The following is a 14824-nucleotide window of genomic DNA, read 5'->3' as shown; positions in this document are numbered from 1 at the left end:
TACAGTAAAACAGTATTTACATTTCAAAATTGAAGGAACGAATTTCACATTTCAGTAAGAAATATTTGAATTACCCTGAAATATAATAAAATTGATTGCATAGAAGCAATAGGCTACAACTTCAAATGATTCGTGTGTTTCAAGCAGTTAAAACGACTTGTTGATTTGAATAGGCTCACCTGTTGAAAGGGTTGGTACTTGACATTACTTTAAAGGAGGGATAATCTTTTTCAACAGACATTAACCAATATTAAATGAAATTTGTAAATGTAATGATTATTATAGTTGTTTGGATTCATTGATTATTTACAATTTTTATCTCATCGCTGGTTTTCTTCAACCATCCAACACCAAAGTACCCATTTCCGGTTTACAAATTTATTACAAATTTATAATAATACTGTAATACTTCTATTCTTTGAACTTTGTTATTGTGTGGGCTCCTCCCAACTTCAAGGCTAAAACTTCTGTATTTCAGTATTTCTGGTTATTTTTTAATGACTCCAAGGCAGGTACAAATATCGATGGACTTTGATGAAGTGTGTTGTTTGATATATGTTCGATGTGATGTGACGAGTGTTCAGGCAGCAAATCTCGGCACTCGTCCCGATTGTTCACATGCACGACACGTACCGACTCTCGGCCACGAATGAGATTAACGATGAGCTCTTCTTGTCTCTAAATTTCTCTTGCTTATTTTTTTTAGGTAAAGCTGGACACTAAAAGTAATGGGAAGGCCTCCCGAGTAGTACACATACGTAATGTAGTTGCAGATGCTACTGAATCAGAAATCATAGCCCTCGGTGTGCCTTTTGGTCGCGTTACCAACATTTTGTTGTTGAAAGGTAAAAGCCAGGTAAGTTTACCATCATGTAGATTTATTTCAACTCATTGCAACTTGTGTTTTGTCTAGAGTGTGCTCTTCATTACCTGTTCAAGGGTCCTCACATTTCAGCTTTATTGTATTTAATAGGTGGGATACATTAGGACAAGTATTTGGGAAGGAGGGTGATATGTTGTTCTACTGTTGTAGTGCATGTTTTAGTGATGTATGAAATATTTGCCCACTTTTTAACCCTTTGAGCGCCAAATTTTTTCCCTGTAAAATTTTGCAGTTTTTATGTATTTTTCTCAATTTTCTAATAAATTCTGATCCAAATGGACATCATTCCCTATTGGCTGCTCGTCTAAATCAAAATTGTGGAAAAATTCAGAAAAAATTTGTTCATAGTGACAAAACTTTGGCACTCAAAGAGTTTATGGTAGTAATTAAATGCTTGTATTATCATTGACACATTCCAGGCTTTCTTGGAGATGGAAAATGAGACTGCTGCGACGACAATGGTGAATTACTATTCGCATGTTACAGCCAACATCAGAGGAAGACCGGTCTATGTACAGTTTTCAAATCATAAAGAATTAAAAACAGAAAATGCACCAGCGCAACAGGTAATGTTTTATCTATTACATGTGTGTGGGTGTGTGGAAAGAAAAACAGTATTAATTCATTGTTTATTAAAGTCATTGACATAGATCTCAAATTTATCTTTACTGGTTATCTAATTTCATATTGTTATCTTACTCCTTTGAGCTTGCGTTAGAATAATTTACTGCCTTATGGCGAAATTGGTAGGTATTGAATGATTAGGAAATAATGCTGAGAAATCGAGCATGTTTGTGTTACTAGGCTAGGTATCAGTCATTTATAAATATCCATTGATAAAATGTTTTGTCTTTTTATACAGACTGCAGCAGCACAAGCAGCGTTAGCAGCAGCACAGTCCCTAATGCCACAGACACTGGGTGTACATCCAGGAGACACGCTAGGAGGACAGAACACTGTGTTGAGAGTCATTGTAGAAAATATGCTTTATCCAGTCACTGTAGATATTTTGCATCAGATTTTTTCCAAATTTGGTGCAGTGTTGAAAATTATCACATTCAATAAAAACAGTAAGTATAGTGTTATACTTTCAATCAGTTAATTGAATAGTTTTCATTTTGCTTGGGAGTTATAATTATATTAATTTTCATGCATATTTTAAAAGGAGGATCTTTGTCTTCAATGCTTGTGGTTGATATGGTCCATGTTGCATCAAGTGTCCTCATAAACAACGCAGGAAATTGTGTATCAGTGAAAACAGTTCACCATAATCTGTGATATTTGCATAATAATTCACTAATCTGTGTTGCTCTTCACTCTGCGACAAACACATTTGTTGATTCATTGTTCTTGCTATTTTCCAGACACCTTTCAGGCCTTGATTCAGTTCGCAGATGCGGTCTCTGCCCAGGCTTCAAAACTGGTGAGTGTGCAGTTGTCAACTCCTGGGGGTACTCTAGATACATTCAAATAAATTGATTGGATGAATAGGAGAACACCGTATTCCCTCCTGAAAAATCAGCATAAAAATTCAAAATAAAACCAATCGTTTTTTGTGCAGATGCACTCAATATATGAGATCTCACAGTGAAAGGAAAATCTTATTCTATCCATGCATCAAGTTTATCTGCATTTTCATGTGTTCATCTCCACAGTCGCTTGATGGGCAAAACATTTATAACGCATGCTGCACACTCAGAATTGATTATTCCAAACTGACTACCCTGAATGTGAAATACAACAATGACAAAAGCCGAGATTACACACGACCAGATCTCCCATCAGGTGATGGCCAGCCTCCACTTGACCCAGCAATGGCGTTTGGTAGGTCTATTTATATCATGCTAGATCCGAATGAAACTGGTTTGAACTGGCATTATCCAGATACACCTGGTAGATAATATATTCATTATTAAATCGCATAATACTCTTCTCTTCTATTCTCTTTCTCTGTATCTACACCAACATCACACTTTTTCCATATTATTATTTTTCTATAAATAAATAAATAGTTGGGTGATTATTTTTTTTTTTATATTTTAGCCGATATGTGACTAATTCAATAATTCGGGTGTTAAGGTTATTTTTTTGCTAGATGAGTGTTCAAAATGCCAGGTGGCGGGACCACAGCCAACCCAATAAAAGTTCTGTGCTTTTCCTTCCACCTAGTAACGTAATATATATGTATCACAGCACTTGTTCTGTCTGTCAGTCTTTCTTAACAGTTATGCACACACATAATTTAATTACCATGGAAACGTACAGAAACTAACATCGAATTTCTCTTTCAGCATAGTATAGTCACTTCAGGATGTACGTTTCCGAAAATATAAAAAAATTTGAGAACATTTTAGTAATTCTAAAGACTCCATTTACAAATATTTGTTTGTGAATCTGAATTTAATTTCAGTTGAAAAACAAAATGTCTGAAGCATTGGCAATAATAGTGCCTAAAACGCATTAGGTTTGACCCTGTTATGTTAATAACCTGTGACGAGTGTCAGCAGATTTGAGCAAGTTGTATTATTTGCATATTAAAAGACTCTCAAAGAGAGGGAGAAAAAAGTATTCAGTCACACTTACATCCTTGAGTGATTAATCTTTTAACAAACTTTTTAGACCCTTGAAGTTAGTTGTTTCTTTTTCAGACAGACCTGTTATCAAAAAATGTATATATATATATATATATATATCAAATTTATGAATCTTTTACATTGTATATATGTTGTCATGTCAAAGCACTTCATTCTCACTGCATACCCACCGATCAATTCTCTCATGTAGATGTATTTGTTTAGATTTATCCATTTCCTTGCCTCCTCCTCCAGTATATAAATGATATGGCTAACTGAACCCCTCACCCTGTATGTATTTGCAGGGAATGCAGCTCCAGGTATGCTGCCAACCCCAAACGCTGCTGCCATGGGTGCTGCTTTTGCTAACCCAGCATTGGCGGGATATGGTGCTACAGGTATACATCGTTTTCATAATAACCACTGTCAAAAAAAAAATGTGCTGTTACTACTACCTTCCCTGTTTCTCTTTCACTTTCTCTCATAGCTCAAGATAAAGATTTTTCTTTCTCTATAGGCAAGTCAGGACGAAGCCCTTCTTTTCATCTGTACTCATTTAATGTCTTATCTCTTCACTCTGTTGTATGTGTTCATTAGTTGCATGCTGTAGCTGCTTGTGTGGAACTCATTGCAGGTGCTGTTTATTCACCAGAATGTGTTAGTAGGTTTCATTTGATCTGATCTGGTTGCGACCGGTTCTCACCTGGTAGTCAGGCTGGTTTGAGCCTACTGTGAGATACAGATATTGGTGAATTATTTTTTTCATGATTTGTTGCAACTAGTTTAAACCAGTTCAGACCGGTGTGATGAAGAACATTTGTCTATTTCGAACTGGTTTCTTCCACTTCTGTCTAGTTTGAGTAAATTAAAAAAAAAAAAATCTTTATTTTTGTCAAACATTGTATATTATAAATGATGATGTTCGTGTATAATTTTACAAATTGTGAAAAAATATATGTACGGGGAAAGAAGATTGTAATTAAATTGCCTTAAATGGTGGACAGTTGTTTATTTCAATGGCTAATTTATCTTTTTGTGCATTCTCATATTTCCGTAGTGCCTGGTCTGCCCGGGATGTACTCTATGCCAACCCACGTTTCTGCAGCAGCTGCGGCGGCAGGACTTCGTTATGCCGGACAGATGCAGCAGCAAGGATGTGTACTATTGGTCAGCAACCTGAACGCTGAGGTATGTCATGTCAGCAGATCACTCCAACTCCAACACGATGGTGATGCAATAGTTTTGTGGTAATATCGGTGGTGATTGTCTCTTAAAGAGTGATGGGTTAAACAATAATGCCTGTTTATATTTAGATATTACACCAAAAATAATTATGAAATTCCGACTAACTGGCACCGAACTGGGAAACAAAAGAGAGTGCATACTATCATATTTCTGACTTTTCGGTTTTAAATACGGGTCTTTATAGTGCTATCTATATTCTATATCATAGATTATCATGTTAACATAGCAATAATTCATTAAGCTTGAATGTGCCTATACTACTTTACAATGCCCGTTGTTTTGTAGTCCTCATATTTCATCAATATAATTTTTTCTGCCTTTTTATGTCACTTTATTCCATAACTCTAGCTCCTTTATATTTAGTATCGTAAATATGACCTCATATGTATTGTTGCCTGTATATATATTTATATTAATTGCTATTTCTCAATCATTTTCCCCATGCATTTATTTTTCTCTTTCTTCCAGTTAGCAATTTCATGTAAAAACTTATTCAAGATTTTCTTTTGTGCCTTATTATTTGTATTCCCCAAAACTTTTTCCCCCCATTTCCTGTAATTTTACAAAATTGTCTACATTAACAATGTCTTCCTGCATGATATGTGTACTCAAGAGTTTTCACCTCGCATCTGTAGATCGGCTCTCATCACCCGAGAAGCTGCCAGCAATCCCATAATGCTCTGTGATAACACATGATTCCATGCTTCATCACAGCCATGCAATATATTCTTAGTACGGCTCGTTGCTACGAGTCGTATTTATGTTTCTTTTTTCATGAATATGAACTAATCATTGTGGATGTTAACATTCTATCATATAATTATGCATGCGTGCTTTTAACAGCAGGGGAGGTGGCTTGCCTGTCATAGCACCTTATATCACTGTTCACATGTTATTTTTATTATTTTCCCTCATATTATAGATCTGACCTCCCAAAGCATGAACACCTAACTCTTACATTCAAATGCATATCACAAGAAAATCTGTCATGTTTTATACCCCAGATTGTTTTTGTTTTCTCTCTCACTTTTTCTCTCAAATGATGTTTGCATGCTGCCCCCTTTTACATACATTCAATAACATGTAATACATTTGTGACTTTACAGTTTCTCTTTCTCAGCCGGATATCATCAGTATTGCTCCTCGTTGGCATGTCTCTTTAATCCCGCACACCGTTATTATATTATTTTGATTTCCTCTTAGTACTCTCTTTCTCTAGGTTACAGTATGTTGCCAAGCTGCCTGCTTTGCCCACCACACCACCCTGCTCTCAACTATGATCAATGCTTCATATTACACCTGAATTCATTGATAAATTAACAGCTTTTTATTATTATTTAATATACATGTACATGTATATGGAAAGTGTCAGAGTTCATACTGCTATAATTTGTCTTTGTCATTAAGTGACCATTTCGCTCGTAATTCAAAGGTAAAAACCTTCCTTTCATTTTTCCATATAAACTTAATTGGGCATATCATTCTGGTTCATTATCTATTTTCTGACAAATTAACGCTAGCTGCAGTTATATACTAGTAGCGACGAATTCATTGTGTTTGTTACGTGGGAGGAGGCTTGGGTCGTTGCACTTTCCTCAGACATGCTAGTTATCATTTTTAATAGTTTTTTTATATATAAATATATATAACTATCATATTTATAATACATAAGTTATAATCGGAGACGTAAGCAGCTGTGTGTACCATCTGTTTCACATTTATGTAGCCACCACTAACTAGCATGTCTGATGCGTCTGCTGTCTTGGAGATAACGTTTCGTAAATGCTTTAACAGTCCTCCAACTTTTTCTCGCTACTTCAAATTTATAATTTATCAAGATGTTCTTCCTTGCCCATCTAGCCTCCCACATAACACTCATCATTATAGCACTGTCAACTCTGGCATTCTTCATATCAAAAGCGTTACACAACATCAACTTACAACCAATTTATATATATTTTTTTCTATAATTTGTATATATCAACAACCTTTTTATCCTTTTTTTTTCCCCCTCCCCAAATGCTAATAATAAGTCCATATTTTTCACATGGAATGGCTTTGTATGAGCTGACACTGACCATCTCGATATTCATCTTTCCATTTCTCCTCTATGCCCTCTACTACTGTGTCCTGTGTTATATTATTGTATTGCCTTACCCATCTATATGCCTTCTACCTGTGTTGTGTCGTACGTACGTACGTAGCTGGTCACGCCTGAAGTTCTCTTTACTCTCTTTGGTATGCACCCTTTTTACGTTATTTTTCTTGAGTCATTAATTTAACATAGTAGCTGTGTAGTAGTGATCTTAGCTTTTAGTTGATGTGTTTTAATCAATGAACTATTTATCTTGACTCTGCATGCTTAAGTTTGGACTAGCTGTGACTAGTTACTTGTCTATATTTGAAAATGATGAAGAAGAAAAAAAAAAAAAAGAGCAAAATATCTTGCATGCCCTCCAACTGCATGTTTGTTGTTTATTTTCTGAGTGAGGCTAAGTATTTTTAAGCTGCACTGTTTCTCATTTTTTGTTTGTGTACTATATTTGCACTGTTTCCTGAACAGAAAACAGACAAAGTAGACGAAACAGAATTCAAACTTTGCATGATAACTATAAAAAAAAAAAGGAAATACTAAAACTTCACAAATTCTATTTTGTTTTCATTCTGATTAACATAACAAAACAGCTGTGTAATATAATTAAACAAAACTGTCTAAATCAAGCTAATTTCTTGCACCATGAAAATGAGCTGTATCACTTGTGTATATATATACATATATAATGCCTGCATGTTATAATTATACTTAGTCGTCAATATTTTCTCTAACTTTTCCGACAACAACAATTAACCATTTCTTATTATCTCGGTGTTATTTTATTTTATTATTTTATTTTTTGTTTTGTTGGCCTTGCTGTTTATTGCGTCTCAACTTTTGTCTTGAACAATGTTTTCTGTTTGTAAGCTGTTATATATACCAAATTATCTATCTATTCCTTAAAAAAAAAGAAAAAAGATCAAATTTGCACTTGAGATTCAAATTCCAAAAAACCTTTTCTCAATTACTCTTCATTCCCTTTGTTTTTATTGTTTTTTTCAACTATTTATTTTATTTATTTATTTCGGATTCATATGGTCAGTCTAGCTTATGGAATATTCAGAGGGAATTTAGCCTGTAATGTTCTTGTTTTGCTTTTTGCCTCTCAGCGTTGTTAATGCTAGCAAAGCTATATTGAAATGGTGTGATTTTCTTTTCTATAGGAGTGTATGGCGATGTACACAGAGTAAAAATAATATTTGCTAAGAAAGACACTGCTTTGGTGCAGTTAGCAGAACCACATCAAGCACAAACGGGTAAGGCATCGTCTGTTCATTGAGCGGGGTGTTTATTGCTACCATGTATATTCCATATGGTTCCATACTTGATGCATCAACGTATAAACATGCTGATAAAATGTGTTATATATAATTTCAATTTTAACATACAGTTGGTATGATGATCTCTCTTTAATAAAGGAGTTTGCGCTTACATTGCACATGTTTATAAAAATACGTTGTTTTCTTTTGCAGCTATGACTCACCTCAATGGCATCAAGATGTTTGGGAAGCCCCTCAGGATTACGCTGTCCAAACACCAACTGGTACAGCTGCCGAAAGAAGGACAGCCGGTGAGTTTGATCTAATCAGTCTTCACTGTCTGTCATCAACCAATGTCTGTACAGTTTTTGTTGTAATCCCACTTTCACACAGATCTATAAATCTGTGATATGTATGTCGTGACTAATGTTAGGCGTTTTATTGATTCCACAGGACGCAGGGTTAACGAAGGACTTTCAGAGTTCACCGTTGCATCGTTTCAAGAAACCAGGGTCAAAGAACTTCATGAACATTTACCCGCCCTCAGCGACCTTGCATCTTTCAAACATTCCGTAAGTGTTCAATAATATCACCTACTCTTAAATACGAGGACAAAAAGCATCTCAAAAGTCAAACCCTCTCCTATAAGTCGGGCTAAGCACTTATTTAAGCTATTAGGTGTCAATGACATGTATAAATACTTATGTATAATGTCCAAAAAATTTTTTTTTCACCTTAACCTGTATCTTCAAAAATCCTTGTTTTATGTCCAACATGTAGGTCTTCAAAATCAGTTGAGAAATGAATCTAGCGAGTCGGTCATTCCTTTATTAATGAATACATTAACAACTTTAAAACAATGATTGAGATGGGATTTAGACGATTTGGCAGATGTGATTTAGTTTGAAAGTATATTTGGATGCTTTGTCACATGTGAAATCTGTCTCGTTCTCATTAATGAGCATCAATGGTACATTTCAACTCACCAGCAGTGTTGTAATTTTCATTTTTTTTTTTACAGTCCCAATGTAACAGAGCAAGATATCACAAGTGCCTTCACCAGACATGGATCAGTCAGTGCTTTTAAATTTTTCCAGTAAGTTTTTCTTTCAAGTATATTACTTTGCATATTTTTTAATGTCTGTGAAAAGTCAGCTGAAACATGTTTTTGATTAAAGTTGCTCTCTGAAATTATTCATATAGCTGTATTGAGGTCTTAGGACTGTTACGTGAAATAATTGGAATTGCTGTGAATACATGAATGTTTCAATCATTTCCAGTGCAATTGTATCATTTTACCATTTAATTGTGTTCAAATTTCAATTGCTAACAATTTTAAATTGTTTTCCCATTCATATTGATTCATGAAGATGCAGCCACCATTAATGTGGGATAAAGGGAAATTCAGATGAACCATTAAATACTTCCCAAAATTTCACAAAATAGTCTCAATAAACTTATAATAAAAATTGAATTGCAAAGCTTGGGGAAACCAAAACAGTTCTACTTTAGATTAAATTATTTGTGTGATTTACCCTAATGTGTCATTCCATCAATTTCTTATTACAGGAAAGACCGCAAAATGGCCTTAATCCAGATGGATTCAATAGAAGAGGCTGTCACAGCGCTTGTGGTGAGTATCGAATGCGATTGGTCGCTTTCCTCTTAATCTGATTGTCACCATTGTTTTGTGGGGAAATTATGTTATTAAACCCTCTCGGCTGACAGATCACTTGGCAAAATATACTACAGTACATTTTATCCAGAACATCAAACACGCATACTGGGGTTCTGAGCGTGTCCTTATTGCAATGAGAAGGTAAATTTTACGCAGGATAACTAATGCAGCCTCATCTAGTTAGAATTAATGCTTGATCAATAAAAAATGTAGTTATTTTAACCGTCAACACACTTTTGTCATTTTATACATGTCTATTATTCAGAGATCCAATATTATATTATTTCCCAGTAGGTCATGATTGTGATCTTACAATGTTTTTTGATTTCCTCTGCAGGCAATGCACAACTACCAACTGAGCAACTCAAGCCACTTACGAGTGTCGTTTTCTAAGGCCACTATCTAGTAAGAAAACTCCTCACCCAACCATCCAAGAAAAAACAAAACACAGGAGAGAGGCTGAAGATATCGATGTCATACAAGTCGATGATGACCAAACACAGAGACCAAAGCGTTGACGCAATCAACATTTTGCTGTTTGTACATATATTTTGGTGGATCTAGGGTATTTTAATTATTGTTGTAGTTACACATGTTGCACATGTTAAACCCAAAGCAATAACAAACGGGATATACTTTTTATTGCGGAATAAATTTCTATATAAGATTAGCATGGTAATTTGATTTTAAAGGGTGGATTGAAGCAATATTTTGGAAATTTCTCACAAACTTATAGAATTGGTAGACTCAGCAAAATGTTGATTGACCTGTAGGTACCACATTCCAGAAGACAATCCAGGATGACTTGAACTAATTTTATTTGAGTAATCTTGATTGTAGACAGAGGGTAAATTAGGTGGATAATTGTATATGTTTGACCCCCACCCCTTACCACCTGGTCTGTAATTTGCAAGGAAGACCAATTCATTCATCAGAAAAGATGTTTTTTTTTTGAATGTTTTTACCAGCCCCCTAAAAGTAAAGGGCAAAGTTTTTTTTTTGACAATATAAAATAGTTTTCCATGATTTAATTAGTTGTATAGAATTTTATATTTGGAAGAATCATATTTTGTTGTTTGTATGTTTGTTTGTTTATTTGTTGACACTGGATCCTTGCTCCCCTCATGACCCACATCAGTCTGGGTCTGAATACACTCGTATATAGAACTTGTCGCAGTACGAGGTGGTGTATAATCTGCGTGGGATTAGACAGCTATGGCAGCACTCAATTAAGAAGAAAAAAATTAAATTTATTTTTTTAAATCTGAAAACATTTTTTTTTTACTAAAGTGAAGGCTGATTAGTAAAGTACTACAAGTTTTAGTTAAATAAACCATCAGTAGCTACCAGCTTGGACATTTACAATGTACATAATTGCCAGTGTTTTTTGTTTTTTTGGAGGGGGAGAGGGTGAAGTAGACTGTGAATGTATGGAGGTGAAGTAACCTCATAAAGAAGTGGCTCTTTGTATCTTTATTGCTGTAAATATTTCATCCAATCATGTAATACTATTGGATTGTTCAGAAATATCAAGGGGTTTTGAGTCGTTTAACATTTCGTTCCCCTCCACATACTCACATTGGAGATATTGCTCTGATAAAACATCCCCCCTCTCAATCCTGCCTCTCTCTCCATTTATGAATGGGACAACCCCATTGGCATGAACCAATTGAAGGTGAGAAGCCAAAGATTCACTGGTTTCCAAAACTATTCAAGAGACCTACAATTCTGTGACTTTATAACAGTTCTGTCTCTCTCCGGCTTTAGAGCTTCTGCCATAGCTGTTTAGTGTTATCCTCTTGTGTTGGCATCTCAACGAATGCCATTACTACAATTAAAAACTGCATCATAAGGGTACATCATATGCAGATTTTTTTTTCCAGTTTAAATCTAAAAAGGAGACCAAGTCTTGACTATATATTTTGGTATTGTTATGGGAATATATTATTTATATATATCACGAGAAACTTAGTTATTAAAGGTTAACGTGTATCTGTCCACAAATTTCTCCCCTCTTTGTATGATTCTTTTGATTTTTCATCTCTCTTACTGACTTGTATAATAACAAAAATCAATCTAGTGCCTTTCAGAATGATGAAGCTGCTTTGCAGGTTTGCTTATCTCATTGTAAATTTTACAAGTTATATTTCATGTAAGTTTACTGCTGTCTTCTTTACCCCCTTCTGGTCCTACAACAACAGAGACCTAAGGATTTTGCTTGTGACAAAAACAAATTTGATCATGGATGTACATTTTTTTTTCTCATCAATGTATTTCTGGTTAGGTGGTTTGCAGGAGAAGCTTTTCACTTTGTCATGAGGAGTTTAAAAAAATTATTTTGTGGTCAAGTGGAATAAACACCATTGACGAAAAGCCACACATTAAAATTTGTGCTTTCCACACCACCCTCAGCTCATTCTTGTGTAAGCTGCTCCTACTTATCTCTATTCTTGGCAATATGGACTAGTCTTGACATTGTAATTTTGATTAGAAAACTTTAATTTTGCACAAGTGAAGAGGGAAGATGTCAAAACTATTTGTATATGGAAATTGGTTTTCATGTTCAAAGTTGTGGAAATCAGCATTGTAATCTTATTGGGGGCCTTTAATTTAGACATTTTAAAATGGTTGGCTAACTTTTACTAGCTATAACAATTGACTTTTTCTCGTAACTTTTTTCTTATTTTTTCTAGATTTTATGTTAGAACTCTCTTTCTTGCGTGTTTCTTACTATCTCTTTATCTAACTTGTATTATCGTTTAACTGATAATTTTAGCGTTTATCCACAAGTTGATTTGTAGTGACTTAATAATTTGTGATGCTGTAGATATTGTGTATGTGACACATTTTTTTGTTTTATAATTGTTAGCTTAAAACTACGATTGTTGCTAAGTTTATTATCTGCCTATTTTGTAAGGGTATTTTGACGATCATTAAATCATTACTGATACTTCAACCGCTTTCTCTTTTCATTCTTTAATTGTTGACTTTCCAACTTCTTCTTCTCTCTTTTCCTCTTCTCGATCTCCCCGAAACCTTCAGTCAAATGGCCAGTCACGATAATACATGTAATATTAATAATTACTTTAAATTTTGACGCAAATAACAAAATAACAAAAATGGAATTACAGAAATCCTGTACTTTTTAGTTTGACTGATGGTCTACAGAGGATCAAATCCACTAATTTTTTTATTTTATTTTTTTTTTTGAACGAGTACATATCATCATACAAGGTAAAGCTTATTGGGTATAAAACTGAGGCTTTTGTCAAATATGTTTCTTTTGCTTTGTTTTTAGTTAGTGATCTATAATCTAACAGAAGATTCAGATTCTTGTGTATTTATTCATTAAGAGATGCAAAAAGGAGAAAATAATGAATGAATTCTATTATGTACAAAGGAGGGTGTTTTTTTAAAAAAATACTTATGAAAGAACCCAGCAATGTTTTATAAGAAGCATTATAGTTTGGTGAAATGCCTGAGGCTGTAAAAATCAAAAACAAATTCTGTTTTGTGAAACGAAAAGCTAGTCTATCTCAATCTATGCGAATCTGGTCTGTAGTTATTGCTTGAGAGCTGATGGAATGAAGGCAAAGAATAAGAAATAAATATGGTTATTTGATTTCTTTTGTAAACTTTTGTTGTCAATGTTTGGTTTATTTAAGATCGGTGACCCTTGTATTGTGTGAGTTTGCCACTGTGCTGTGTGAAATCTAGTTATGGGTCCATAGCTCTTGTGTCGGTATTTAGTCTTTGTGATGTTATTTTAGTCATTTCTGATATATTTTGTGTCATTAAATTTGTTATTTTTAGATATTAGGATTTTTATAGACACAGAAGAGCTATGATTCCTCCCATAGTCTTGCGTAACACAAACGTGCGACTCCAAATGGCATCGCAATTAAAAGTCGACAAAAGCAGAATATTTTCTCGCATCACACCATTGTAGCCATCGCCAATCCATGATGTTTATTAAAATCTCATGAACACCAAAACTGACAAAAACCATTAGTTTGATGTTCTTTTTCCCTCTGGGATTTAGTGCTCCAGACCACATATAACTCTGGTGGCAAGTTGAACGAGGAAAATAAAGTAAGTCCGGGCATTTTAGCTATTCCACTTCCCATGGGAAGTTCTAATACTGTGACGTCATTTAGCAAAGTAATTTTATCCCTTTTCAACCTCGAGAAAATTGCTGTGACTACATATTTATGTACAGTTTTGTCACACTTTCCGCGCTGGTGAGTGAATAAACATTCTATCGATTGGTGATAATAGTACTCATCTATTGGTTCAGCCGCGTGTCTCTGTTGCGTGCCTTATGAAAATGGTGTACATTTATCAACTCTTATTTGCGATGGTAGTTGGCGTCGCACATTTGTGTTATGCAAATCTATGGGAGGAAGCATATCTCTTCTGTGTTGATAAAAATCCTAATATCTGAAAATAACATGTTTAATAACACAAAATGCATCAGAAAGACTATAGACTGATATAGGAAGAGCTATGTACATCAGTCATTGCAGCACATCTTGATGTGGCAAGAATGTTGATAACTTTGAATGAAACAATCTTTATAAGAGAAAGACTTGCTAAGAAAACCTTATCTAATGCTATGGATTTAACACATTGTCTGTATTTCCTTCCTCTTTAATAAAGGAAATGGAAGTTTAATCTAGTTGGGAAGTGAAAGCTGATAATTATTCGTATTGCACGTCTACTTTCATAACAAGATTCTACTCCTCTTCCTGCATTGTAGACTCAAAACTTTGTTTCATCTAGAGTTATGGCAACCAGAACTAGAAATTGGTGAAGTTCATTGAAAGCATAGACTATTTAAATACCTGTTAATTGTTTTTAATGGAAGGAAGGATTGTCAGTGGTTGTGAATGGGTGGTGATGCCAGGCTTTGGTAGTGAGGGGATCCTCTCACTAAGTGGAAGTGTGTGTAGATGTAGATCCATAGACTTGGCCAAAATTTATCAATGTCAACAACACTGGGAATGTGACTTTCAATTTACAGCGGGTATGTGACATTACCCTTCCAGATCAATGAACACTTTGTACCAACTATACCACAGCTCTGTCATG

General features: G+C 34.6%; 1 protein-coding gene across 7 annotated transcripts in view; it reads left to right on the top strand.

Moving 5' to 3' along the window:
- Positions 1–13368, top strand: part of LOC100372763 (polypyrimidine tract-binding protein 1-like) — a 49441-nt gene extending 36073 nt beyond the window's left edge. For 5 of the 7 annotated variants that reach the window (XM_085503215.1, XM_085503212.1, XM_085503213.1 and 2 more), the window contains 14 exons: positions 707–856; positions 1303–1449; positions 1746–1953; positions 2248–2306; positions 2539–2776; positions 3762–3854; positions 4514–4644; positions 6906–6939; positions 7960–8052; positions 8269–8366; positions 8509–8627; positions 9077–9151; positions 9625–9688; positions 10071–13368. In XM_085503215.1, coding sequence (XP_085359341.1) covers positions 707–856; positions 1303–1449; positions 1746–1953; positions 2248–2306; positions 2539–2776; positions 3762–3854; positions 4514–4644; positions 6906–6939; positions 7960–8052; positions 8269–8366; positions 8509–8627; positions 9077–9151; positions 9625–9688; positions 10071–10139 — 1578 coding nt within the window. In that variant the 3' untranslated portion in view covers positions 10140–13368. The remainder of the gene's footprint in view (positions 1–706; positions 857–1302; positions 1450–1745; positions 1954–2247; positions 2307–2538; positions 2777–3761; positions 3855–4513; positions 4645–6905; positions 6940–7959; positions 8053–8268; positions 8367–8508; positions 8628–9076; positions 9152–9624; positions 9689–10070) is intronic. The other 2 variants (XM_085503214.1, XM_085503217.1) reach the window with 2 other exon arrangements.
- The last annotated feature ends 1456 nt before the right edge of the window (positions 13369–14824 follow it).

The sequence above is a fragment of the Saccoglossus kowalevskii genome, chromosome 9 (assembly GCF_978046115.1).
Source record: "Saccoglossus kowalevskii chromosome 9, keSacKowa6.1, whole genome shotgun sequence".
In the NCBI taxonomy this organism is placed as follows: domain Eukaryota; kingdom Metazoa; phylum Hemichordata; class Enteropneusta; family Harrimaniidae; genus Saccoglossus; species Saccoglossus kowalevskii.
Note: the sequence above shows the minus strand (reverse complement) of the source record. Positions and strands in the feature narration are given on the sequence as shown.